Here is a 27,256-nt window from a genome sequence, read left to right as displayed (position 1 = left end):
AAATTTTGTTATTTTACAAGGTTTTATTTGTTTAAATTCAAGATTTTACTAGTTCTTTTTATTGGCATTCCGGCGTCGTGGGGTCATCTTTACATGTAAGTGCACAGATATCGGTGTTGCTCGTGTTGGAGTTTTTGCTAATCTGCAACAAAAAAAGAAACAATAAAGGAAAGGCTTTAACTATTCATGCCTTGTGACAATAGACTCATTGTCAATCCTTAAGTCATGTCACCTTATTTTTTGTCTGGGATTACTATCAAATCCAGCAACTGAGAATCCTTCAACAAATAGGAACAACCAATACTTGCCAAAATTAATGAGACTGGAGCATTCAAATCCTTTAGGTTGCTTTGAAAACCTCACTTTGTATAAATTAACACATCTATAAATACTGATGATAGCTTTGGGCAAATTCTAATGTTTGTTTATTTTTGCTTCTTCAAAACCTTGTTCCTCGGGATTTTGCTCTAGGAATAGCGGTGGTTTAGATAGGAGACTTTCCCATCCACATCCCCATAGTTTCAGGGTATACTAAATAAATGCTTCTGCCTCTGACCCATCACTAGCTGACAAATACCTCAAACTACCAATCAGGGTTCAAACTGACTAATTTTGATTAGGGATGAGAGAGAGATAAGACACTGGTAAGACCACTCTCTAGCAGGAAATGCTGGTTATTTGCAGCAACTGGAATAATTAGAAAGGGAAAAGGAAGTATACTCCACATGCAAATAAATCACAATAATAAGAATTCTTTAGTAGATATATTTAGTGCTTTTCATCTTGAAAGCGCTTAATTTTAACCAATCCAATAAATGTATTTATTTTATAATAAAAAATAAATATACACCAAGTGCCTAAAGAGGATGAGCAAAATAGTCACACACACACAATTAATCAACATGTTGGCTGTATTTAAGTCAACTCAACCCACTCTTTGGTTAAAATTCAGTCTATCTGAACATACAAAAGGGCTATGCACTGAATGCTACAACGAACTCTTTCAGACAGCTGGGAAATACCTCCAAATCATCCCATTACCAGTCTCCAGATATCTAGATCTTTGAGCACGTACAGAAGGGAGTAATAAATACGCTTTAGGAGGGGATTTTGCCTCTGTATATAGCATTGGTGAGACCAATATAGGAATACTGCATCTATGGTCACATCCATATTTTAAAAAAGATGTTGAAAAATTGAAGGTACCAAAAAGTTCCACAAAATAATATGAGGGCTGATGAAAATGCCTTGCAATGAGAGACTTACAGAGATGCTTAGTTATCAAAAGGAAGCTAGAGAGAGGATTTGATTACAGTATGTAAGAATCTCCACAAGGAGAAAATAACAGGTACTAAAGGTTTCTTTAATCAGAAGAGAAAGACATTATAAGAACTAATGGTAGGGAGGAAGCTGAAGCCAAAAGACAATTTTTTTTAACAAGGAGGGTGATTAGAACAAACTATCAAGGGAAGTGGTGAATTATCCATTTCTTAATGTCTCCCAATCAACACTGGGGCTCCATCAGCATTGCAACTAAAAGTCAACGTAAGCTACGCAACTCCAGCTACTTGAATAACATAGCTGGAGTCAACATACTTTAAGTTGAGTTACTGTGGGCTCTATATCATGATGGGAAAAACTCTTCTGTCACTTCCCTTACGCGTCTCATCTAGGGTAGAGTAACAGGGATGCTAGGAGAATTAGACCCACTAAGGGCGTGCCTAAATTGCAGGGCTTAACTCAAAATAAGCTATGCAAATTGAGCTATGTCAATTGTGTATCTTATTTTGTCTACACAGCACTTATTTTGAAATAGAGCACTCTTCCTCCGACTTCCCTTATTCCTTATACAATGAGGGTTACAGGAGTTGGAGCAAGAAGTCCTCCAGCTTGATGGTATTTTGACACTATTTCGAAATACCTGCCTCCTGTGTATACGCAGACTAAGTTATTTTGGAATAGCGCTAGTTATTTCAAAATAGTGTTGCAGTGTAGATGTACCCTTAATCAACCATCAGTGGATTGATCTCAAAGCGCCAATCTGGGCTGTAGTGTCGAGGGTATCCTGGGTGTCTTTCTGGAAGAGGTGCTTTAACCAAACACAAGTTATTGTGCTAAGCACAGGAATAACTGGACGACATGTAATGGCCTAGGCTATACAGAAGGTCTGATTCAATGATCAAATGGCCTATTAGCCTCAAATCTTCTGAATCTATAGATATAAAGAATGTACTGGTACAAAAAGCTACAAGGTTTTCTAAATAGGTGGCTAAATGACTTCACAGCTAACTTTCAACCAAATCCTTTCAAATCTATGCAAAGCCTGACAGTGTATTAGCTTTCTATAATGTTGGTCTTGAAAAAAAGATATATGATGCTCAGCCCTACAATCAGGAAAGTATGGCAGAAGTAGCTTTCTCTACTTACTTCTTTGATGATGTACGCTCAGTGGCCTTCTTAGCTACCCCAGTGGCTTTGGGGGGCAAAGTCTTGCTCTTTGTAACTGGGAGTTCATGATACGAAGTTTGCACCTGGGTCTCGGTACATAAACGGGACGAACGCCACTTCTTCCCCACAGGTATTTCAACATACGAGGTCTGCACCTGGGCCTCGACATATTCAGAGGGCGGATGCTTCACCTCCACTTCCTCCTTCAGTGTCCGCTCATCTACTATTTTAACATCTGGGGGAGTCAGTGGGACCGCTTTTGCTTTTGTTATTTCAACCCTGGAAGTTTGTATCTTGGCCTGTTTTGGGGATGGGGAAGGAGATTTCTCTTTTGCCTCTGGCAATTCAAGCTTAGAGGTTTGCACTTGGGCCTCAACTTTCAGTCGTGACGAACGCCACTTATTCCCTGCTGGTATGTCCACATACGAAGTTTGCGTCTGGGCTGCCATCAGAGTTAGGGGGAGGGGCCTCTCTTTGATTGGAGTAGCAGGCATCTCATCCTCCACCTCTGGTGCTTCAAAATATGAAGACTGCATGTGAACTTCAGTTTGTGATGGGACAGGAAATGCCGTCTCTGCTTCTGTTACTGCAAGTTTGGAAGTTTGCACCTGGGCCTCAGTTAGTGACGGGGGAAGAGGCACCTTCTCTGGTCCTGTTACTTCTAGTTTGGATGTCTGCACCTGGACATTGGTTACCGATGGAGAAGAAAGCTTCTTCAGTAACTCAATACTTGAGGTCTGCACCTGGGCCTCAGCTTGTAACCGTGATGAACGCCACTTACTCCCTGCTGGTAGATCAACATATGAGGTTTGCACTGCAGCTTCCGCTACAGTTATGGTGAGAGGGGTTTCTTCTTTTGGGAATGGGGCCACCTCCTCCTCTACTTCTGTTATTGCAAGTTTGGAGGTTTGCACCTGGGCTTCAGTTAGTGAGGGGGAAAGAGGCACCTGCTCTGCTTCTGCTAATGCAAGTTTGGACGTTTGCACTTGGGCCTCGGTTAGTGAGGGGAGACGAGGCACCTCCTCCGCTCCTGTTACTTCTAGTTTCGACGTTTGCACTTGGACCTCGGTTAGTGAGGGGAGACGAGGCACCTCCTCCGCTCCTGTTACTTCTAGTTTCGACGTTTGCACCTGGACCTCGGTTAGCGATAGGGAAGAAAGCTTCTTCAGTAGCTCAACCCTTGAGGTCTGTACCTGGGCCTCAACTTGCAGCCGTGATGAACGCCACTTATTCCCTGCTGGTAGATCGACATATGAGGTTTGCACTGCAGCTTCCGCTACAGTTACGGGGAGAGAGACTTCTTCTATTGGGAATGGGACCTCCTCCTCCTCTACTTCTGTTACGGCAAGTTCGGAGGTTTGCACCTGGGCCTCAGTTAGTGAGGGTAGACGAGGCACCTCCTCCGCTCCTGTTACTTCTAGTTTCGACGTTTGCACTTGGACCTCGGTTAGTGAGGGGAGACGAGGCACCTCCTCTGCTCCTGTTACTTCCAGTTTGGACGTTTGCACGTGGACCTCAGTTACCGATGGGGAAGAAAGCTTCTTCAGTAGCTCAATCCTTGAGGTCTGCACCTGGGCCTCAGCTTGTAGCCGTGCAGAACGCCACTTATTCCCTGCTGGTATATCGATGTACGAGGTTTGCACTGCAGCTTCCGCTACAGTTACAGGGAGAGAGTCTTCTTCTATTGGAAATGTGGCCTCCTCCTCCTCCTCTGCTTCTGTTATTGCAAGTTTGGAGGTTTGCACCTGGGCCTCAGTTAGTGAGGGGAGACGAGGCACCTCCTCCGCTCCTGTTACTTCTAGTTTAGATGTTTGCACCTGGACCTCGGTTAGCGATAGGGAAGAAAGCTTCTTCAGTAGTTCAATCCTTGAGGTCTGCACCTGGGCCTCAGCTTGTAGCCGTGATGAACGCCACTTATTCCCTGCTGGTATATCGATGTACGAGGTTTGCACTGCAGCTTCCGCTACAGTTACGGGGAGAGAGTCTTCTTCTATTGGGAATGTGGCCTCCTCCTCCTCCTCTGCTTCTACTAATGCAAGTTCGGAGGTTTGCACCTGGGCCTCAGTTAGTGAGGGGGAAAGAGGCACCGGCTCTGCTTCTGCTAATGCAAGTTTGGAGGTTTGCACTTGGGCCTTGGTTAGCGATAGGGAAGAAAGCTTCTGCAGTAGCTCAATCCTTGAGGTCTGCACCTGGGCCTCAGCTTGTAGCCGTGATGAACGCCACTTATTCCCTGCTGGTATATCGACATATGAGGTTTGCACCGCAGCTTCTGCTACAGTCACAGGGAGAGAGACTTCTTCTATTGGGCATGGGGCCGCCTCCTCTTCTACTTCTACTAACACAAGTTTGGAGGTTTGCACTTGGGCATCAGTTAGTGAAGGGGAAAGAGGTACTCCCTCGGCTCCTGTTACTTCTAGTTTCGAGGTTTGCACCTGGGCCTCGGCTACTGAAGCAGAAAGAGGCACTTGTTCTGTTACTGCAAGGTCTGATTTTTGAACCTGAGCCTTGGTTAGCAATGTAGAAGAAAGCTTTTTCAGTAACTCAATACTTGAGGTCTGTACCTGGGCCTCAACTTGTAACCGTGACGAACGCCAATTATTCCCTGCTGGAATGTCTACATATGAGGTTTGCACAGCAGCTTCACTTTGGGTTGTAGGGACAGGCTGTTCTTCTATCAGGGAGGGCACCGCCTCCTCCACTTCTGTTAATTCAAGTGCTGAAGTTTGCACCTGGGCCTCAGCTTGTGAGGGCACTTCTTCTGTTTCATCTACTGAGAGTTTGGAAGTTTGCACCTGGGCTTCTTTTTGTGAGAGAGAAGAAAGTGTCTTCAACAATTCATGATCTGAGGTTTGCACTTGAGCGTCTGCTTGGAGTCGTGCAGAACGCCACTTATTCCCTGCTGGTATGTCTACGTATGAGGTTTGCACTTCAACTTCAACAAATAATGGGAATAAATTCTTCACCTGAATGTCTTGAAAGTCAAGATCTGAGGGCTGCTCCAGGGGCTCACTTTCTATGGGGAATAAAATCTCTGTATCTAGTACTTCAATACGTGAAGTTTGCACCTGGGCGTCCGTTAGTGATGGCAATGAAGTCTCCTCCTCTGATGTTTCAAGATCTGAGGTTTGCACCTGGACCTCACTTTCAAATGGGAGGAAAGTTTCTTCTGTTAGTTCAATATCTGAGGTTTGCACCTGAGCTTCTGTTTGTAATCGTGACCAACGCCACTTCTCTCCAGGTGGTATTTCAACGTAGGAGGTTTGCACCTGGACCTCAGTGTAGAATGGCCCATCTGTAATTTGCTGTAGAAGACAAAAACCAAACCACATATAAACATGGCCATCTACCTTTTCAAAGCAAAAGAGAAGCTCCAGAGGTAAAAAGTCCTCCAGCCCTGTTGGCTTGGCATAGTGACCCACACATGCCAACAAAATAAAGACTAGGCAAAGAGACCTACAGGCAGGTGGTACAGCAACATGGCACAAGGTAGGGCCCCTATCCATTGCTGGAGCAATAAGAATTAGGTGGAGGCTATGATCATTATTTGGGCAAAAGACAGACATCAGCATCTGAGCAGCTCATCTTGGATGTCTACACTAGGAAATTACTTTGAAATAACTAAATTTGAAACAACTCTCAAAATAACAAAATTGAAATAGCATGTCCCCAGTATGGGGGAGTCTCGAAATTAGTCTGAAGCAGGCTCCGTTATTGTGGATGCGCTACCTCCACTTCGAGCCCCAAGAAGCCCTGGGGAGTAATTACTTGTAATTACTCTGGGAAGTCGTTATTTTGAAATAGCAGCAACGGAATGTCCACACTAACATTATTTCGAAATAACTATTTTGAAATAACCATTATTCCTTGAGGAAAGCAGGAGCACAGATTTTGAAATAACCAGCTCATTATTAGGAAAAATAACGGGTAGCAAAGATCTGGAATAGTCTTCCAAAGGAGGTTGTAGAATCCCGCTCATTGAAGGTTTTTAAGAACGAGTTGGACAAACACCTATCAGGGATAGTCTAGGTTTACTAGGTCCTGCCTCAGCTACAGGGCTGGTCGCTATGACCTTCTCAAGTATATGACTTCTATGATATTATAACCCAAAGGCACTTCAGATTATGTCTATGTTTATCACACTGAATTTAGCTGATGGGCTGTAGGGAATCATCGAACACTAGAACTGGAAGGGACTCGAGAGGTCATCCCAGTACCATCTACAGCATCCCTGATAGAGGTCTATCTAACCTGCTCTTAAATATCTCCAGTGATGGAGATTCCACAACCTCCCTAGGCAACTTACTAATACGCAACTTATTAATAACTTATTAACATGCTGCTCAAAGTGCACTCAACCCATGGGATTAAATATATATGTGTGGTCCATTATTTACTTAAAAGGACATGTGTAATTAAAGCTATCACTCACCAGTGTGTCTGCTCATGCAAATATTTACCTGTTTTATTTCTTCTGCCTCCTCAGGAAGGTCCTCTGGCTCAGCATTGCTTATATTTATACTGCAGTACAGGATGGGACAGAGAGATTCAGACCCTGTTAATCTCTCAGCAATGGTGCATTTAATTAATACAATAAATTAATACACAGCAATCATAATACACAACAGAGAAAAATCTTTAAAATAAGGAGGACATGACCCCAAACAGATTCTAACACTTTTGGGGTGACTTAAAGCAAAATGTCTTTCCCTCCAAGTTTGTCACAGGAAAGGATGCTACTTGTTGAGGTGTGCTTTCTCCCTTGCCACCGCTTATGTGTAAGAAAACCTCCCTATACTAATTTATAAAGTGGTTTCCTTATTATCTTTCAGTCCCTCCTCAAAACCTGCCTTTGCTATAACACCTGTAAATCTCTCCTGTTGGCAACCAGCAAGCAGAGACTTAAGCTTTCGTACTAACCTCCCTTCCTTTCATTGTAACTTCATCTTCCAAACTTCAACCCCAAACCTTTTCTTCAAGGCATGTTGATTTTATCCACCTAGCACGTCTTTTCACATGTGAAATCCTGCCTTCTCCCCTCACACTGACATTAATGGAGGTTTTGCCATTGACTTAAATAGGTCCAAAAATTCACCCCTAGATTATTGTATACTCACTAGACCAGAGCCTGGCGATTTTGCAACTCTTCCCTATCCTATAAACAACCAAACACACATTTTCCTTTCTAAATTTCCATCTTTAATAACCAAGGTCTGAACATGCTTTATGAGCTGGAATCTCTCATCTGGCTCACCTTTGCTGAACAGACGGCCAGAGGTGAGGGCAAAATTGTTTCAAGCCCTCTTTGCAGCTAACTCTAAAATCATAAGAGCCCACAATAAAGTAGAGCAACCTCAAGGATGTTCTACTTCACACTTGGCTGCTATTGTTTAGCCAGGCCATCTCCCCCGCTGGTGGAGAGCTGGTGGAGAAGTATTAAGCCAGTCCCCAGCCTCTGATGCAGGGTTCATGTCAGGGCAGGGGGCGCAAAGGAGCTGGAGCCAGAACATAATGCGCTCCAGCTATTCTCTGCTTGGCAGAGCCTATGAGGGCTATGGGAAACAGAGTCCAGGCTATCAGCAGTTCTCACACTGGGGATCAGGTGGACCAGAACATGGGTCCTTGTTCTAACCCCATTTTACTGGGGCTGCCAGGGCCAGAATTAGACTTGCTGAGATCTGGAACTGAAGACTGATTTTCATCCCCATTGGGGGCAGCAGAGCTCAGGCGCTGACCCCCTCTCTTCACACTGGGGCGGCAGAGCTTGACCTCCAGCCCCCTTCTCCTCACACCGGGGGCAGCAGAGCTCGGGCGCTGGTCCCCTTTCCTCACATCGGGGGCAAGCAGAGATCGGGGGCCAGCCCCCACCCCTCACACTGGCGGGCAGCAGAGCTCAGGGGCCGCCCCTCCCCCTCACACTGGCGGGCAGCAGAGCTCAGGGGCCGCCCCTCCCCCTCACACCGGGGGCAGCAGAGCTCGGGGGCCGCCCCTCCCCCTCCCACCGGGGGCAGCAGAGCTCGGGGGCCGCCCCTCCCCCTCCCACCGGGGGCAGCAGAGCTCGGGGGCCGCCCCTCCCCCTCCCACCGGGGGCAGCAGAGCTCAGGGGCCGCCCCTCCCCCTCCCACCGGGGGCAGCAGAGCTCGGGGGCCGCCCCTCCCCCTCCCACCGGGGGCAGCAGAGCTCGGGGGCCGCCCCTCCCCCTCCCACCGGGGGCAGCAGAGCTCAGGGGCCGCCCCTCCCCCTCACACCGGCGGCAGCAGAGCTCGGGGGCCGCCCCTCCCCCTCCCACCGGGGGCAGCAGAGCTCAGGGGCCGCCCCTTCCCCTCACACCGGGGGCAGTAGAGCTCGGGGGCCGCCCCTCCCCCTCACACCGGGGGCAGCAGAGCTTGGGGGCCGCCCCTCCCCCTCACACCGGGGGCAGCAGAGCTTGGGGGCCGCCCCTCCCCCTCACACCGGGGGCCACCCCTCCTCCTCACACCGGGGGCAGCAGAGCTCAGGGGCCGCTCCTCCCCCTCACACCGGGGGCCACCCCTCCTCCTCACACCGGGGGCAGCAGAGCTCAGGGGCCGCCCCTCCCCCTCACACCGGGGGCCACCCCCCCCCCCACACCGGGGGCAGCAGAGCTCAGGGGCCACCCCTCCCCCTCACACCGGGAGCAGCAGGGCTTGGTCCTCCCTCCCACCTCCCCCACAGGACAGCAGGGCCCAGGCTCCGCCCCTCTCCCCCCGGCGGGCAGCGTCTGGGCTGCAGCCCCTCGCCTCGGCGTCACAGTGTGGTCGGAGGGGGGCTGCCGTGCAGGGACGCCTGAGACCCGCCGGGCGCCAGGCAGGGATTGCAAACCCGTCGCCCGCCCTGGGCTGGGCGCAGAGCTCCTGCCTCATGGTTTTACCTCGGCGGCCGGCCCTGCGCTCACGCGCGCTCTCCACAGCGAGGCCAGGAGAGCCCCCCGGGACTCCGCTCTGCTCAGCCCACACACAGCCTTGCCCTGCGCTGAGCCCGCTGGGACAACCCGAGTGCCAGCACCCAGGGCAGCAAGACGGCCTCTTGCCCCTGCGGGCACCTGCAAGCTGGAGCCAGGGAGAGGACACAGCTGGATGCTGCAGGACCTTCCCTGCAGGTAAGGACACAAGGGGGGTGCACGGCTGGGAGGGGAACAGGACTTAAGGGATGACAGCCTCATGGATTGGGGCTCCCCTTGAGCCCTTCTAACCCCATTCTGGCCTTCCTTGGAGCCCCTGTCCCCCGGGGGACACTGGCAGGTCACTTTGGTTAGTCTATAAGGTGCTACAGGACTCCTGGTCGCTCGTACCTACCTTAGTATCCTAGTACTGCATTAGCCTCTAGCGGCTGTGAGCACTGTCTCAGGAAGGTGGGTTCCAAGCTTTATCTGCTTTGAACTGGGTCAGATGCTAAAGAGTCTGGGACCAGCGAGGCCGGAATGTGCTGACCTTCGCAGTGTGTTGCAAGGAGCAACCATTTCCCATGCTACTTCCAGGAAGATGGGTGGATGGGAGAGAAGGGCTGAGAGGAAAGACTGTGGATTTTATGGATTGGGAAGAATCATTATGGTTGAGCAGAGTCAGTTTGAATTTTTGCATGGCATTATAAATGACTCGGGAGCAAAGGACAATTGCATTTTATAAAGACGAACACTCAGAATTATTGTATTTTAGTTCCCAACTTTTTTGGGGGACAAAAATAAATTGCCAAGAGTGCATTTTCTTGTCTAAGGATTGCAAGGGAGTGTAACAAATGCAAAAGGTAAGCAACTACAGCAGCACAATAAGGAAAAGGGAAAAAACAATAGGTCATAATCACAGCACCCTTCCTTTCTTAAAGTGCTGCCTAGTGTTTCTGTGAGCAATTAAACAGCTACCATGTTCTACCACAGAAGTGGCTGCATTTCAGTGAAGGATGAAGTGATCCCTACATGCTGGTATGCATAAGTGTGCTCATAAACAATCAGACATTTACTTCCTTCCGACAATCTCAAACTGTAAGGCTATGTCTACATTACAAGGTTTTTGTGCAAAAATGGCCATTTTTGTGCAAAAACCAGCAGACTGTCCACATTTCAAGCGCGTACTTGCGCAAGTAAATTGACAGAACAGAGGGCTTTTGCCAGTAGAGTTATTCCTCTCCCCACGAGGAATAACTTCTTTTTGTGCTACAGCTCTTGCGCAAAAAGGCAGGTGTGGATGCTCCAGAGGGGTTTTTGTGCAAGAAATCCTTATAGGAAAAAGCACAGGTGCTCTGATGGCCACTCTGTGAATGGCCATCAGAGCTTTCTTGCGCAAGAATATCCATGCAGTGTGGATGCTCTCTTGCGCAAAAAGCGATGCACTTTGAGGTCTAAATGAGTTTTTGCGCAAGAACTTTTTCGCAAAAGGCTTCTTGCACAAAAACCCTGCAGTAGAGACAAAGCCAAAATGTTAACTCCTGCAGCACCTTTGTATCCAATGTATTGTTGTCCTGTGCAACACCACTCAACCCTCCATCAAAGGGCAGAACAAAGCCATGGAAAGCAGACCTGCTCTGGAGATGTCAACATTTCTCTATTGAAGGTTCCCATCTCTCCCTTCCCATCCCCATATCTCAAGCCAGCCTTACAACCTTGCCTACACTAGAAGATTCCCTACATAATTATACTGGAAAAACACAAGAGTAGAGATACAGTTTACATTGGCAAAAGAGTTCTTACTGCTTATACCAGTTCCCTGAACAAAATAAACTACACCAGCAAAAGGGTGTTTTGGTATTATAATTGCATATACATGAGGGTTTCTGCTGTCACCGCTGCGATATCAGGTTTTTTTCCCCCCCACACTATCTGCCACCACAGACAATCCAACAAAACTTTGAAGTGTAGACAGGTTTTGGAAACAGAAATGTGGCTTACCTTATTGAAGATTTTGTTTGTGGAGGGCCAGCACAGCAAAAGCATTGTTTCCAGCTCCCTGTAAGCAGAACAGAAGAGACAGAAGGACAGTGTAGGTTTTGCTTTCCAGTTTATTCATCCCAGGGATTCCAATGTACGCTAAAGCTGGAAAACAATTCAGTTATAGATTCCCAAAGTCCAAAGAGACATTTAGTTTGACCTCCTGTATAATATAGGCTATAGAATGTCCCCCAAATAATTCCTATAGCATATATTTTAGGGGAAAAAAATCCAATCTTGATTTAAAAATTGTCAGTGATGGAGATTCAATGATTGATTACACTCACCATTAAAAATGTACGCCACAGTGAGTACGCCCCTGATTCTGGCTGAGTTCTACAAGCCTAAACTGAGCAACCAGTGCTAACTATAAACATAAGCTATGGCTATAGTACAGAATGTTTACAAAAGAGGGCCACCACTGCAATGTGAGGCCACTATGTCAGCTTTCTTTAAGAGGGCCAGGTTGACATAGCACTGAAAAGGACTAGCAGAGTCAGACTACACTAGAACTTTCTCACCTGGCTAGCCCAGCAATATTAACAACAGAGAAAACTCTTGCAAACAAGGCCATTCAATAAAAAAGAAACCTTAAAAGTCATTAGTTTCTGTTAAGAGAGTATTTTGGGAGGTGGGGAGACATGACCAAATTAATTTTATCATCAAACAATGTTACTCCACATGCATTGCAAAATCCAGTTCTAAATTATAATTTTGTCTCCTATCCCTGTAATGCCAATCTCACAGCTTTTGTCTGTCCTCCCTCCTTTCACTTTTCCCATCTCTTGTTTTAATTTGGCCTTCTCTCCTTCCCTCCATGCAATTGGGTGCTGGCAGTGAAGAAGGCTCCTTTGCTGCTACCGTCTGCTTGTATCTCTCTGCCTCTCCCTTATTGGGCTCATTTCAAACGACTGGTGGAAACATACATTTTCTCTCTGCTTAGTTTGTTTTCCCTCTTTCTGCTGTTGCTGTAGTCTTGAACTCAGCAAAGTAATTTGGGATACAGTTTGAATGAAAGATACTATGCAAAATGAAGTTATATAGTACAATGGTTGTTCTAAAAAAAGTCACACAAGAATCTTGGGACAATTAGGTAATCTGGAACCACTACTGTAAAAGGACCCCCGACATTTTCCATAAATGATGTAGCATTATATAATAATAATGAAATGGTCCTTAATGAAATAAGGTTTAGGTATCTCTGTTCTGACTTGATATAACTTTAGAGCATGATGCAAAATTAATGGATTTGTTGAGCTGCTCAGGAGACATCAGAGGAGTGAAACACCATAGGCTCACACACAGGTACTCTAAACATGCCACTGGCTTTTCAAGCACTGTAACCATACACCAAGCTAAATACATAGACTCCTTGAACCTGTTTAAACCCAGAACAAAATATGTTTCCAACAACCTTCAGAGAAGGATGTGAAACAAGTGTAAACACACACCCTCAGACTTCAGGGCTTACTAAAGCTTTCCTGGGGTTTTGCCACATGGACTTGCTTGGATTGAGGTGTCCAGATAGCATGTCCAGAACTGATCCAAATTTCCCCCTTTCTGGGATGTGGCAAGTTTTTACTGTAAAACACATTAGTTCTGGGAGGCCTTTCAGTAATCCAACTGGTAAATGTGCGCCTGTCATCCCAAGGTTTAGTATTCTGGGACAACTGACTTGGACTGAGACTGGACTTTAATTACCCCCTAGATGCTAAGGCCATGATGCCCAACATGCTAGCCAGTAGCCACATGCAGCAGTTTGGCCAGTTGAGTGTGGCTAGTTAGCTTCAATAACATGGCTAGTTGACGCCAGCATTTTCAGAATAGCGTGGCTAGTTCCCTATAGCAGTAGCCACTATAGTGACTACTGCTTCCGAACTGGTTGGAGACCAGGGCGCTACAGCAATGGGTGCCATTTAAAATAAATCTTAGGCAGCTGATGGCTGAATGCAGCCAGGGACGCCAGTGAGGTGCGCAGGCAGATTGCAGCTGTGCCCACGGCTGCTGCCTCCCCCTCACTGGGGCAAAGTGGGGCAGCTGCTCTCTATGCAGGAAAGCCCCACAGGGCACAGCCCTCTCCTTCTCACCTTTCGTCTCCCCCATTGCATCAGCTGCCTCTGCCCCTCTCTGCCCCACGCAGAGGGCCGGGCAGCCGATGTGGGGCGCTGGCTGCCGGCTCCCCCCCGCGCACTAACCCCCTCCATCCCTCCTGCCCCGTGGGAAACTCAAGGCACGCGTGACGTCCCCAGGCGCTTTTCTGACGTCAGACGGGCAAATACCGACAACGCGGGCGCCTTTAGCTGCTGCGCTTCGGGGTCCGCGATCAGTGCGCAACGTGGATTGCGCGGCTAAACTGTGTGCGCACTGTCCTGCTGCATCCGCGGCTGCTAAAGCGGATGGGATCTCCGCCTCCAGGGCAGCGTGGGTGATGGGATGGATGCGGATCCGGTCATACACTCTCTGCCCAGTGTGGATTCAGCGGTGTAAACCCTGGTTTGCGCGCAGTAGGGATTCACCAGTGCAGTGTGCCTGCTGGCAGTGTGCATCTGACCATCTCTTTCCAGACAGGCAGGAAGAGCAAAGCTAGAAATACGATTTCATTAGCTGTGTATATATTAACATGTACTAGTCTTATCTGATTGTTAGCCAGACACCACAAAGCACAGTGACTGCTAATAAAGCATAACAAAGCCAACTCTTGTAATGTACAGTATCCCAACAACATATCATGTGGATCCCCCAAGCATTATTTTCCCAGAGGTTCTTTTTGTTTAAAGAGTACAGTGATACCAGTTAATTGCTGGTGTTTCCTTGTGATTCATAGTGATTGATTCTCAGTGATTCACCCTAGAAGAACTCAGCCAAGGCAAGACTCTAGCAGGGGAAAATCACATTAATTATTTGTTAAACTGAGAGTACAGTCAAAGCTTCCTTATACAAAAATCAGTTTTAAAGCTGGCAATCCACATGATAGTGAAATATATACACATAATACATAGTGGATAGGCCTCCATGCTTTCAGACAGCACAAGTCAAGCATAACCTGTAGCTAAGTATGAAAACGAGCAGTTTAGGTATTGCCAGGTTTTTTTAAGTAACACTTCATCATAATGACATTTTGTTTTCCACTCATATGAAGACTCCTAGTATTTTTGCTCACTGCCCAGCTCATCCATAAAACTAGGGGGCTGAGTCTGCAGCCTTTCCTCATGCAAAGCAGCACTTATTTGCAGTAGAGAAACCATTGTGTGCTCATGTCACGTTCAAAAGTCCACACGTGCAAGTGTTCCACTTGGGGAAGAGGGTTGAAAGAGGAGGCACAAGTGACAGCTGCTAGTTGAATGGCTGAATGGAAGGTCCCCAGGTGTCCGGGAGACCGGAACGATAGGAGAACTGGAACAGACTAAACTACACGGGTGAGCAAGCACTTTTCAGTTTCACTCAGATTTGTAGCTATGACTTTGTGTCAGCATAAACGACATAAAGGAGCAGTAATTTTATACAGGAGTTCTCATATTGAGTCCCAAAGCGAATCACTTTTTAAGAGGGTCCTAGTGGCCCACTTCCCTGGCACTATCCCCTTTAGGAGCCCATTCTCCGTAGAAATTGCATTACTTAATGATCCTGTACATCTACAATTAATAATGACAAAATTAAAATCAAGACACCTTTCCTTTCCCAAAATTCCACTATTCTCAAATCCTACTAACAGTGCTCAGGGTTTTTCCTGGACATGTGTCCCATCCATGCTACACAAGCTGCTCTGCCTGGCTGTTTGCTCGGACAGCAGAACAGACAGACTAGCAATCCAAAGAGTCAACGTTCCAGTTTACATTTCTTCTCTGGTGGTGCTGCTCTTGTAGGGAGAAAGATAGAGTCTGTATATGCATTGGCATGATCTCCACAAGGAGCTTGTGAAGGGACTGGGGCAGGTTCATTGCTTTGGAAGAACATAAGAAACCTTCAGGAACACAGCCATGGGAAACAAAAGATCCCAGTTCTATGAAGTGTCTCTGAGAGGGAGAGGCTTGGAAGTAAGAGACAAGCTTGGCATAACGCCAGGGAGGAATACTTTCAGCTTGCTGGAAGGCTTCAAGATGAGGTCATTGGGAAAGGCAGGAGACCGTGGCTGTGGGTTGTGATCATCTCTTTGCAGACAGGTAGGAAGAGCACAGCAAGAAATATGAATTCATTGGATGTGTATATATTAACATGTACTAGTCTTATCTGATTGTTAGCAAAACACCCCAAAGTACAGTGACTGCTAATAAAACATAACTGACACCAACTCTTGTAATGTACAGTATCCCAACAACATATCAATTGGATTTATCATGTCCACGTGGGCTGTTCCAAGAAGGGTAAGGAATGAGGTGTTTCTTTTAAGCCACGGCCATATTCATGGGCAGGTGATGCAGGTGACTGCCTGAGGTGCTGGTGTTAGGCTTATAAGAAGTTCATGGAATCTTTTCATGGTAAAAGGCATTACGCCATGGTTATTGAGAATGCAAAGAGCACACACACACATGCACACACTCACACACACTGTCCCGCCAATGATGTGATAGTCACCAATCAGAGGCTTGGACCAATCTAGTGGGCACTTAGGTTGGACAGGAAGGGTGGGGGGGCAGGTTCTGTTGGTCGTGATTCCAATGCCCTGAAGCTGGCAGGACAAATGAAACATCATTCCAAAGTTGCCTACTCTGATAGTCCTTGGCTCCCATTTGAGTCCATGGGTTTTGCAGAGAAGTGTTGCAATCAATCAAGTGCTTAACTTATGCTTTCAGGGAGTTGCTCTATATGAGTTTCAGCTTTTCTGATCATTCCCAAGATTTCTCAGCAGCTATTCCTTACATCAGCAAACCCTATTGTAGGAGAAAGAAAGAGCCTGAAGCATGGGCCTGGTGAACCAAAGTAAGGAAAAGCTATGCTATGAGTAAGAGGCAGGCCATGTTAAAAGCAGATATTTGCCTGCAAGCAAGTCAGTGTCTCTTGGCACTAAAACTGCTAGCACTGATTAAAGCACATTAAATATGTAAATACATTCCACCAAGACAGTACAAGGTCACCCAGTTGAGCATATGATACAACAGTTTGAAACCACAAAAGTGAAAGTATAGCAACAGGTAGTAAATGTTTTGGAGGAAAGTATAAAGGGACCTAACGTGTCATTAATGCATAAGATTATAGGGAAGATGTGTCTATAAATGTTGGAGTATCTCAACTTATCTCTTTGTCTGGCTTAGGGGGCAATAGTGAAATCCATACTATTAATATGGCCACATTCATTATCGTGGATACAAACGCATGGGGACTCGGAAGCCATCTGGCTACCAATGACTATTAATGTACTTCGTTCAACAGTACACCTGACTCAGATGCCTTTGTATCTTATCCGTGTCTGTGGTCTCTGGGGGCTCTCGTGAAGTCTATTATGCTAGCTACTAGTGCAAAGCATTGAAAATGCATGCATCACTGATGGAGCAAACCTGTCAGGGTGTCACACCAATGAATCCTGAATTTACTGTATCGCTGTCCTGAACTACTACACCTATATCAAATGGTAACCATAATTAATTAATCAATCACTCTCTCACCTACATTAGCAAAGTCCATAACAAATGGTGATCCACCTTGAATTCTTGGTAAGGCAGAAAATGTCAAAATAAAGGCCACTTCCTGGAATTGTTGGGACCTTGAACCATGACAATCCTGCTTAAGGTCTGAACATTAATTTTACCGGACTAGTACATACGGGAGGAACATATCTTTATGGTACGTACTCAGCAGAGGGGCTAAAATGGCCGCACCCCTAGTTCTGACCCAATCCAGTTCTCTTGCCTTTGAAACAATGATATTTGCTTCTCCGAGCACCATAATGCCAGGGCAGATTGGTCAGCCATTTCTCGCATGATAAACTCTGCCCAGAGGGTGTGATTTATGTGCTGCCCGATGTGCCTGTTTGGACTAATTCTCCAATTTGATGTTCCTGTCTCATAGCTACCATATTATGCAAGATTTCTCTGGCACCAACCTTGCTTTTTCATGATTCCAGATCAATGGTATTTAATACCCCAGTTCCAGTTCCTACACTTCGTAGCCTAGTGTCAAACAGGCTGCTGTTCCTTCAAAGGAAAGGAGATTCTCACCTTGAAGCCCAATCTCAGGATTTGAAAATGGGATTACTAAATGGGGCGCATCCATGGGCTGTGGGTGAAGCCGCTGCTTGAAGAGGCAAGTTCTCCAGACTGTGGCCCCACCCATACTCCACCCCTCCTTTGCCTAGGCCACACCCCCACTCAGCCCAGGCCCCTCCACTGTCTCCCTCTTTCCTTCCCTCCCCTCCCACTCTCTGCTCACCACTTCCAGCCAAATCTGTGACCCTAAGTGTAGTAAATATTCTAAAAAACACTCTTCTAAAATTTCTTTCTAAAGAAAATGGATCATGTTTTCCAATGCATGCCAGATTGTGAAGACTGAACATGAAGAAGATACCTAATGAAATGCCCTAAATTTGGGAATAAAAATGTCGGTCACGGGTTTTTTGATATAGCTTGAAGTTTGTCAGAGATTTATTTGCAAAACCTTTGTAGTAAGGACAAGTCAGCTATCCTGCTGAATGCAGCATTTGATGTTATGGAATATATGAGGCAGACTTTCTCTGTTTTACATTTTCTTAATCGATTTTTCTAAGCTGATTTAATATTTTAAATGTGTTCTTAAACCTTTATAAAGTTACCATTCCAGAGTGCTACATGTTTAACACGCTGAAACAAAGACATTTTAAATCAATCAGTCGGAGCCGTTCAGTGTGTTTATGACAAAGTTCACAGCTTTTAGAAAAAGGGAATACTAATTTATTGTGTATGAACTCCATAACAAGAGACATGTTTATGAAATTTCACCATGTGTTTGTTAAAAATATGTTTCCAATGATTTTAGGCATAACAAAGGATTTTGTGACTTGTTACTGATTTTGGTGGAGAATTACCTTAAAACTAGTTTATCAAATAGTCATAAGTAAAGAAAGGCAAACTCTGCCTAAAAAAAGTGGCAGAATGGCTCTTACACAAAAGCCCCTTGCACAAAAATGGCGGATCATTAAGTATGCAAATGAGGTGCAGCGATATTCACCACTTTGCCTCATTTGCATATTCTCTTGCGCAATAGAGGGAGGTCTAGACATAGCCCATATGTTTAAAGATCCAAGCATTTAAGGCTAACGCTGAATACTCAGCTTGTGCAGCTCTCCAAGGGTTCTGGGGTAAATGGAAATGCAGAAGTAAACATGTGTCAGCGACCAGGTTTGCAAGAGGGACTGGGGCCTGTTCTGTCACCCCTTGGAGAGGTGATTATAGATACAAAATTGTGATCCCCTGGGGTACTGTTTACCCAAACCTGGGACACCAGTAATATAAACACTCCTAGCATGGTATTGTTATCTGCATAAATCTTTCAGGCAGTATTTGTGGAAAGCAGGAGTTATTATTTCAAGATAACCAGCCTGTTATTTCGAAGTAACAGGCTTGGTAAACAAGGATGCTACACTTGTAACTTCAAAATAAGGGGAGTTATTTTGAAACAACTCCGTATTGTAGACCAGGGCTAAGGGGGGTTGGTTGTGTGACTTCTTGCTGGTCAGTGTGGCAAGCAGAAGTGCTCTATGTGGCTGGTTTGGTGTGCTTTATAGTGAAGGACCCAAGTCTTGAGCTGTAAGTAGCCTTGTTTCTAAGCAATTCACCCTGATTTGACCCTCTCGGTGGTGCCCCAGAGCCTGTTATATTACAGGTGTTTTTGTCCTCCTGTAATCTTGAAGGAATAGGAGTTCGACACTGTATAGATCCAAGCATGAGGATTTATTACGCACGGTGCAGGCAGAGTGTCACTTTGCTTATTAGGCTCAGTGAGACACTGCTAAGCAATTGATTACAATAGGTTAGATAGGGTGCCAATGGTCAGACAGAATCGACGGGGTGGGAGTTCCCAAGCCTCTGGATAGGTTCTAGCAGCAAGATATAATGAGCATAATAAGCCAATAATCTAAAAGGTTACATCATTGCTCCGCCCATAGCTCAGGTTAACATGTTTGCTAATACACAGGTGTTATCCCTCAAACGTCTCCTCTTGCAAGGTGTAAGTTAAATCCTGATTTCAGGTCCATAGAAATGACTCTGGCACTTCCCAGACAGGTTGGCCCACAGGCCCATTCCTACAGGGTCTCAAAGCAAAAAGACCAGTAAACAGGACCCAGCAATGACAATTGTGTATAGTTTATCAGTGTGTCCTCTTGAGCTCGGGTTGGCATCTGTGAGGGACGGATGCCATAACTTATGCTGACATGCTGGCCTTCACCCTGAACTCTGGTTGGCATTCAGGGAGTATGTACTTGTTATCTTGTCCTGAACCACGGAGCAGACTCCAAGGCCCCTCTCTGTGAGTTATGTGCCCGTAACTCATGATAAGTCCCCAATTACTGCTCCCCACCTGGGGTTGGGTTGTCTCAGTTTGTTTATGGCTGGTTAAACAAACATGTCTGTTTCTTGCTTGTCTGAACCTTTCTTTAGCCATGTATTGTCCATTGGTAACTAGGCCTCCTGCCTAGACCAGGCCCATGGGGTTTGGGCATGTGTGACAGATTCTTAACAGAGACCGTGGTCAAGATCTTACATACATATTATTGGGATTTTGGCCCTTTAGTCCCTCCTCTTGACCCTAGGGTCAAATACAACAATTGTAATATTTTCAGCTTACTTCGGAAGGGCCGGTAAAACATCAATGCCAGTAGGAATGTCAGGATGGACACGCCCCCCCATCATTTGGCAGAATAGCACCCAGATCAGTCCCCAGGGGATTTCATCACCAGAGATGTCATTGCCCATAATCATTGTTCTGACTCCCACCACCTGATTCAATGCCTTAGAGTATTTGGCATCAGCCTGGTCCACGGTCTGACCTCTGAGTGTACCTCAGACTGCCTACCCTAATGTGTCTCTGGGTCTCCTCAGTCTTCACCTACAGGGCCAGAAGACTCTCCTCCAGGTACTTGCTACCATAGGGCCATTCCAGATCCCATGTTAGGTTACCCGTCATTGGCAGAGTACGGTAGAGCCACGTCCCATCAATGGTCAGGGTTGCCCTTCGAGGGACCGTCATGCACATGGATGGGTGTGTCAAGGGGCAGGGCTTTCCATCTAACTCGATGGAGTGGTTCTGGGCAGTCACACACCACATACGTTCATCTGGACCAGCTCCGTACGCACCAGTTTCTTGGGGCAGCCACCTCAAACCTAGATAGATTTATTAGAATATTATATGGGCATGTACACAAAATTTCTTTATCAGAGTGGGTGCAGCATTCCCACCCACTTCCATGAGGGCCGAGTGGACCAGGCCATCCAGGAGGTCTATTACAATTCCCTGTGTGGTGATGGCCAATGTTTGTCCAGTTCTCCCACAATTCTCCTCCAATTCCTTTACCTTTGTATCGTTTATTAACAAACTGGTTAATTTCTGACCCAGGTATTGTGTTATGTCCAGTGAGTTGGATACAGAGTTTGACTGATCCTTTAAGCTATCTAGGATCAACTGACTGGCCTCATTAGTATCCAATCCTCCCCAAGCGTTAGATACCTCAGCGTCTGCCAGCCTTGATTCAATATGGTTCCTTATTTCAGCTTGGTGTGCCATGGCATAGGAGTTGCCAACAGAATTACCTGCATCGAACCACCCTGCAATGGTATCTGTTAACCCTTGTTTCTGTCTAGTTAGGCGTTCACCAATTGGTTTGTCAGGCTTGTAATGTTTCTACCCTTTCAAGGCCTGACCCTTGCACATTGTCTATTTACTTCCTCTAAGGGAATGCACACCTTGACCCTCTAGGTGTGGAATCCCACCAAGGTGAGGACCGGTAGCATCAGTCCTATCATTACCAACCCTGGCTCTGGGACAGGGATTTGCATGGGGCATGACACACAGTTGGGCGGTTCTACCCTGTCTTTGATAACTCAGTTAATTGTTCCCAGCTGTGTACATTCTAGTTTGAGCCATTGTTTAACAAATGTCCGCCATGCTTATGGGGTCTCCTCCATCTGTGCCTTTAGTAGTAGGCCCCACCAGGAGTCAACAGCCCCAACTTCCACAGGCACCGTGCCGGTATAATTGGCACATGACCTGGCATTAGTACTCGTTTTTTTCCCTACGAAGTCCCACACAAGTTGCAGCATGGAGGCCTGCATGTTTTTTCAATGCCTCTATTGTTCCAATATGCAAAGTAGTTATGTTTAAAGGAGGGCTAGCCCAGGACCTTGTAACCCCCTTTACCATTAGTATTCAGCAGTCCCCCTTTAAAGGACACTGGTTGCCTTAATTGTAGACACTGTCCCTCTGAGAGGGCCACAACATGGTTTGAGAGTGTCTCTCATTATTTGTGGGGAGCCTATGCAATGCCATGTTATCCCCCAGATTGTTCCATAAAATTGCCTAGTTTCTAGCACTTGGCACTAGTGAGTAACTGGGCAGTCAGCTGTTATTGAAATGGTGATGTTACTACTCTCCCTATTGTCATGAACATCAGTGTGTGATTTTGTTTGAACCTTCTTATGTTCCACCTACCCATGTCTTGACTGTAGTTCTACCCTCACCTCTGGCCAGACCTTTTTAATAGTTAATGCGTGTGTTCTGCCGAAACGAAGCATTTCTTTAGGTCTGCAGTTAAAGTGAAGCAAGCTCGGCGGAGGGGGTTAGTAACCCATTCCCAGTCCTCCCTTCCACACAGCACACTCCTTGCATCCTTCACCATACACCACAGGGGCAGCAGGAGCCGTAGCAGGAACCGCCTCACCGTCACCCTTCAGTCCCTATTCTTGTTTACCTGTAGAGACATTTCAGAAGCTTCAGAGGGCTTGCCGAGTTAGTCTGTACAGGATAAACTTAAAAAGCAACCAATGGTCTGGTAGCACTTTAGAGACTAACAAAACATGTAGGCTGTGTCTAGACTGGCCACTTTTTCTGGAAAAGCAGCCTCTTTTCCGGAAAAACTTGCCAGCTGTCTACACTGGCCGCTTGAATTTCCGCAAAAGCACTGACGATCTTATGTAAGATTGTCAGTGCTTTCACGGAAATACTATGCTGCTCCCGTTCGGGCAAAAGTCTTTTTCCAAAAAACTTTTGCGCAAGAGGGCCAGTGTAAACAGCACAGTACTGTTTTCCGCAAAAAAGCCCCGATCACGAAAATGGTGATCGGGGCTTTTTTGCGGAAAAGCGCGTCTAGATTGGCCATGGATGCTTTTCCGCAAAAAGTGCTTTTGCGGAAAAGGGTCCTGCCAATCTAGACGCGCTTTTCCAAAAATGCTTTTAACGGAAAACTTTTCCATTAAAAGCATTTCCGGAAAATCATGCCAGTGTAGACGTAGATGGGATCATGAGCTTTCGTGAGCACAGCCCACTTCTTCAGATGACCGGAGTGTTGAGTTTAGGATGTGCAGACAGACATTGTTAGTCTTCAACTAACTTAAACAATTTCCCCAGTAAACTGTTGTCAGTTACAAATATCTGTCTGCACTTTTTCTTTCACTCCTCCCACTAAGTCTTCTTACAGTTGCCGTTTGTTTGGGCCTGTCAGGGGGTGCACGCCCCCAGTGTGCCCCCTGACTGTCTTCATATAGCCCCTCTCAGGGCAAGTTACAGTCTGTATGGGTTGCTCATCATAGGCACCAAAGCAGTATATAACTGGCCCTTTTCGCAAGGCCGAGTCCACAAAGCAGTTTATAACTGTTATAGCGGGGCACACCCCAGGTAGGGGGACCCGGGCCCACCCTACTCCACCGGGTCCCAGCCCAGGGCCCTGTGAGCGACCAGTTACCGGGTCACTCCCTCGGCAGGGCCATCCAGCCGAAACGCACCGAGGTTCTCGGGCCAGGAGGGGCGGCTCCCGCTCCTTCCCTGGGCCACTTCCTACCTGGACTTGCCCAGCTGGCTGCGATCTCCAGACCGGCGTCCCCTCGGCCGGCAGTCTCCGGGTGGCACCCACTCGCCTCCGCCTTCCTCCCGGCCTCTCCTGGAGTCCCTGGTAACCGCTGGGGGAGAGCTCCCTGCTCCAGTCCTTCTCCTTCAGCTGTCTCCCTCCAAGGAGCTCCTGCTTCCTCTGCAGTCAGCCCTCCACTGGCCTTCTTTCTAAGCAACCTGTGCTTCTCTATATATACCTGCCAGCTGGGCTCTCACTCCCCTAATGGGTTCAGCTGGCTTCCACAAGCCAATTGTCCTGCCCTAGATAGTTGCCAGCTGGGCTCTCACTGGCCCTAAACCGCTCCAGCTGGCCTCTTTCTTTCTAGCCCCGGCTCAGGGCCTGAGTCCTGGTCTTAAAGGGCCAGTGCAGGGCAGGCGCCCTGTCACAGGGCCCAATCATTTTTTTTTCTCTTGCTGAACAGGGTTTTTTTCCCCTTGCTCACACTTCTGCTTTACTTAGAATATCCTCTCCTTTAAAAAACAATACCCAACAACAATGCTAGCATTACATATACCACAAGACAAGATAAACTTAGACATGAACGCAAAACACAAAACATTTTTTTTTGTCATGGCAGTAGAACCATGGTTTAGTTTTAGTTTTTTTCAGTTGCTCTTCTGCTGGTACTAGCTCTTTCTGATGTTCTGAAAGACAAAAGAACATTTTCCAACTCCCATGGGGATGGCACATTATATTTTGTAATACTCCTTTCCTTTACAAGTATTCTTGGTGACTTTTTATCTGCCTGCTCTTACCCAATAATTACTTATGCTTTTGTTTTGTAAATCAGCCAAGCCTCAGTAACATCCAACTTCTGAGGGTTCCCGGTAAATTAATTCACTGATCAATTATTACATTAATAAGGTGGTATGCCTCAGTTTCCCTCTTATGCAGCAGTCCAGGTTTTAATAGTTTTTCTGTTGTGAAACTCCAAATTTATTCACACATAGTAACTGAGAAGCTTTACTTTTATAGTGATTTTCCTTTACTTAGCACTAGGTATTTGCCAGTTACCATTTCTGCAAGCCCAAAATGTTTTCTCTTCCAGAAAGAGAATTATATATAATGTAGCAAGGTCACTTATTAGCACTAAATTTGTTATCTATAGTTATATACCATGCCTTTTATTTGGACCATTTTACTTCAGAGGACAGTGCGTGTTATACCCTCTTGACATGTTTGAATAGCAGACCCTTTCTATCTCTGTACAGTTACTTACAGAGAATTAGAACTAACAGCCAAGCAGCCTGCATTCACACACCCTTTCTGGCTGGCTTTCCGATCCAAAGTTACCAGCAACCCAGAGGCTCAGCCTTTAAAAGGGGCACAGTGAAATTCCAGAGGTCTGACCCTCATATGATTGTGGTTGCAATGCAGTGGACCCCATCTCATTTTTTAAATTTGCCAGGGCCACCTACTCTGTTTCTGTCCCCACTCTTCAGGCACTGCGAAAGTGCTTGCAGTCTGGTGTTTAACAACATGGGACGGTGCTTCATTCTTTTCCAGATTTTTAACAGTTTTTATTATTATTCTCCTGCTTTACTTGTTCGCGCAAATCATATGCCTGGACAGCCTGTTGCTCTGCCAGCAGAGTTGCTTTCCAGTGCTCAACAGCCTGTGTTGCTTCCTCTATTTTTCTATACTTTTTTCATTTATTTGGGAAGCTAGCATAGTGGAATGCTGTTTAAGCCGTCTTATATTCATTGCAAAATTCTAGCTCTTTTACTTTTATTCCTATTCTTTCCCAAATCTCTGGATCTCCTTCCCATTCAGGGATATCATTCCATCCTTGTCACCAACTGAAGGAACAGAAGTTCGACATTGTATAGATCCAAGCACGAGGGTTTATTACGCACGGTGCAGGCAGAGTATCACTTAGCTTATTAGGCTCAGTGAGACACTGCGAAGCAATTGATTACAATAGGTTAGATAGGGTGCCAATGGTCAGACAGAATCGACGGGGTGGGAGTTCCCAAGCCTCTGGATAGGTTCTAGCAGCAAGATATAATGAGCATAATAAGCCAATAATCTAAAAGGTTACATCATTGCTCCGCCCATAGCTCAGGTTAACATGTTTGCTAATACACAGGTGTTATCCCTCAAACGTCTCCTCTTGCAAGGTGTAAGTTAAATCCTGATTTCAGGTCCATAGAAATGACTCTGGCACTTCCCAGACAGGTTGGCCCACAGGCCCATTCCTAGAGGGTCTCAAAGCAAAAAGAACAGTAAACAGGACCCAGCAATGACAATTGTGTATAGTTTATCAATGTGTCCTCTTGAGCTCGGGTTGGCATCTGTGAGGGACGGATGCCATAACTTATGCTGACATGCTGGCCTTCACCCTGAACTCTGGTTGGCATTCAGGGAGTATGTACTTGTTATCTTGTCCTGAACCACGGAGCAGACTCCAAGGCCCCTCTCTGTGAATTATGTGCCCGTAACTCATGATAAGTCCCCAATTACTGCTCCCCACCTGGGGTTGGGTTGTCTCAGTTTGTTTATGGCTGGTTAAAAAACATGTCTGTTTCTTGCTTATCTGAACCTTTCTTTAGCCATGTATTGTACATACATTGGTAACTAGGCCTCCTGCCTAGACCAGTCCTCCACTCATCCTGAAAAAGTATCAATTACTACCAATAAATAGCAAAAACCTTCCTAGCTCCTTGGTAAACTGTCAACAAAATTCATCTGAATGAACCCTGTACCAAGGTCCAGGCTAACTTTGGTGCATTATGGACATGCATTATCCTGGGTACACCATCCACAATTCTTCACCTGTGTTTTAATACCGTCTTGCCCATTCTCCCATTCAGCAACTTGCTTTAACCTCCTTAAGATTCCCTCATCCCCTTCATGCATAAACTGATGTGCCACATTCATTAACTCCTGTCTTTCCACTGTACCTGGGATGGACCTGAGTTTGCCTGAGATATTTGTTTTTGACCCAAGCACTGGGTTAAGATTTGTAATCTGGCCTCTGCTGGTTACTGTTGCTGTCTTGTGATGGCATGCTATACTTTCTGCTCGATTATTCCAAATCACCTCGAGACTTTCACCTTTATTATGTGATTTTCCATGCCTTATTTTTAATTGCTCAGGATTATTATTAAACCACCAATGTGTGCATCTCTAGTCTTCTATATATGCAATTTCCTTCCTGTCTGCAGCTTTCCAGTAATCTCTTGCCCAATCATTCATCCAGAACTGCCCCCCTTTTCACAGAAAAATCACTATCTGTATAAAAATACATGGATTCAGCAGTATAATCCATGGAGTATGTGGATTCATCAGCATGGACTATGTGCAATATGGATTCACCAATGAAATCTGCCTGCAGTACTGCCACTGGTTATTTGCATCTGATCATCTCTTTGCAGACAGGCAGGAAGAGCACAGCAAGAATATGAATTCAGTAGGGCTATGTCTACACTACAAGTTTTTGCAGCAGAGAGTATGCTAATGAGGGACTTATTAGCATGAGTATGTCATTAGCATATTATCTGCGAATGCTTTTTACACAAGGGGATTTTGTTCAAAAAGAAGCAGCGTAGCCACTTCCCTTTTGCTCAAAACCCCTTTTTGTGTAAGATCCTTATGCCTCTCCGGGAGAGAGAGGATCTTGCGCATAAGGATCTTGCACAAAAGGGTTTTTTTGTGCAAAACGGAAGCAGCTACACTGCTTCTTTTTGCGCAAAAACTCATTGCGCCAAAAGCATCAGCAGAAAATATGCTAATGACATCATGACTCATGCTAATGAGTCCCTCATTAGCATACTCTCTGCTGCAAAAACTTGTAGTGTAGACAAAGCCTGGATGTGTATATATTAACATGTACTAGTCTTATCTGATTGTCCCAACAACATATC

At 46.1% G+C, this 27,256-nt stretch overlaps 1 protein-coding gene across 1 annotated transcript; it reads right to left on the bottom strand.

The window, feature by feature from the left end:
- On the bottom strand, window positions 1–13,612 carry LOC112547435 (uncharacterized). Its single transcript, XM_025189608.3, has 5 exons — window positions 13,471–13,612; window positions 11,345–11,402; window positions 6,906–6,966; window positions 2,428–5,750; window positions 1–142 (listed from the first exon to the last, which is right to left on the bottom strand). The coding sequence occupies exons 1-5, from the start codon at window positions 13,484–13,486 to the stop codon at window positions 49–51; spliced, it is 3,552 nt and encodes a 1,183-aa protein (XP_025045393.3). The 5' UTR covers window positions 13,487–13,612; the 3' UTR covers window positions 1–48.
- Window positions 13,613–27,256: the final 13,644 nt, after the last annotated feature.

This window comes from Pelodiscus sinensis, chromosome 4 (genome assembly GCF_052426305.1).
Source record: "Pelodiscus sinensis isolate ZL-2025 chromosome 4, ASM5242630v1, whole genome shotgun sequence".
Classification (NCBI taxonomy): Eukaryota; Metazoa; Chordata; order Testudines; family Trionychidae; genus Pelodiscus; species Pelodiscus sinensis.
The sequence above is the reverse complement of the archived record's forward strand: the minus strand, read 5'-3'. Positions and strand labels throughout refer to the sequence as shown.

What these genes read in the sequence shown, in the direction of transcription:
- LOC112547435 (XM_025189608.3), bottom strand. An exon ending in AGGCAGAAGAAATAAAACAG is followed by an intron (nt 5,751 to 6,905) that starts GTAAATATTTGC and finishes TGTCTTCTACAG; the next exon opens with CAAATTACAGATGGGCCATT. An exon ending in GAGCGTACATCATCAAAGAA is followed by an intron (nt 143 to 2,427) that starts GTAAGTAGAGAA and finishes TTTTTGTTGCAG; the next exon opens with ATTAGCAAAAACTCCAACAC.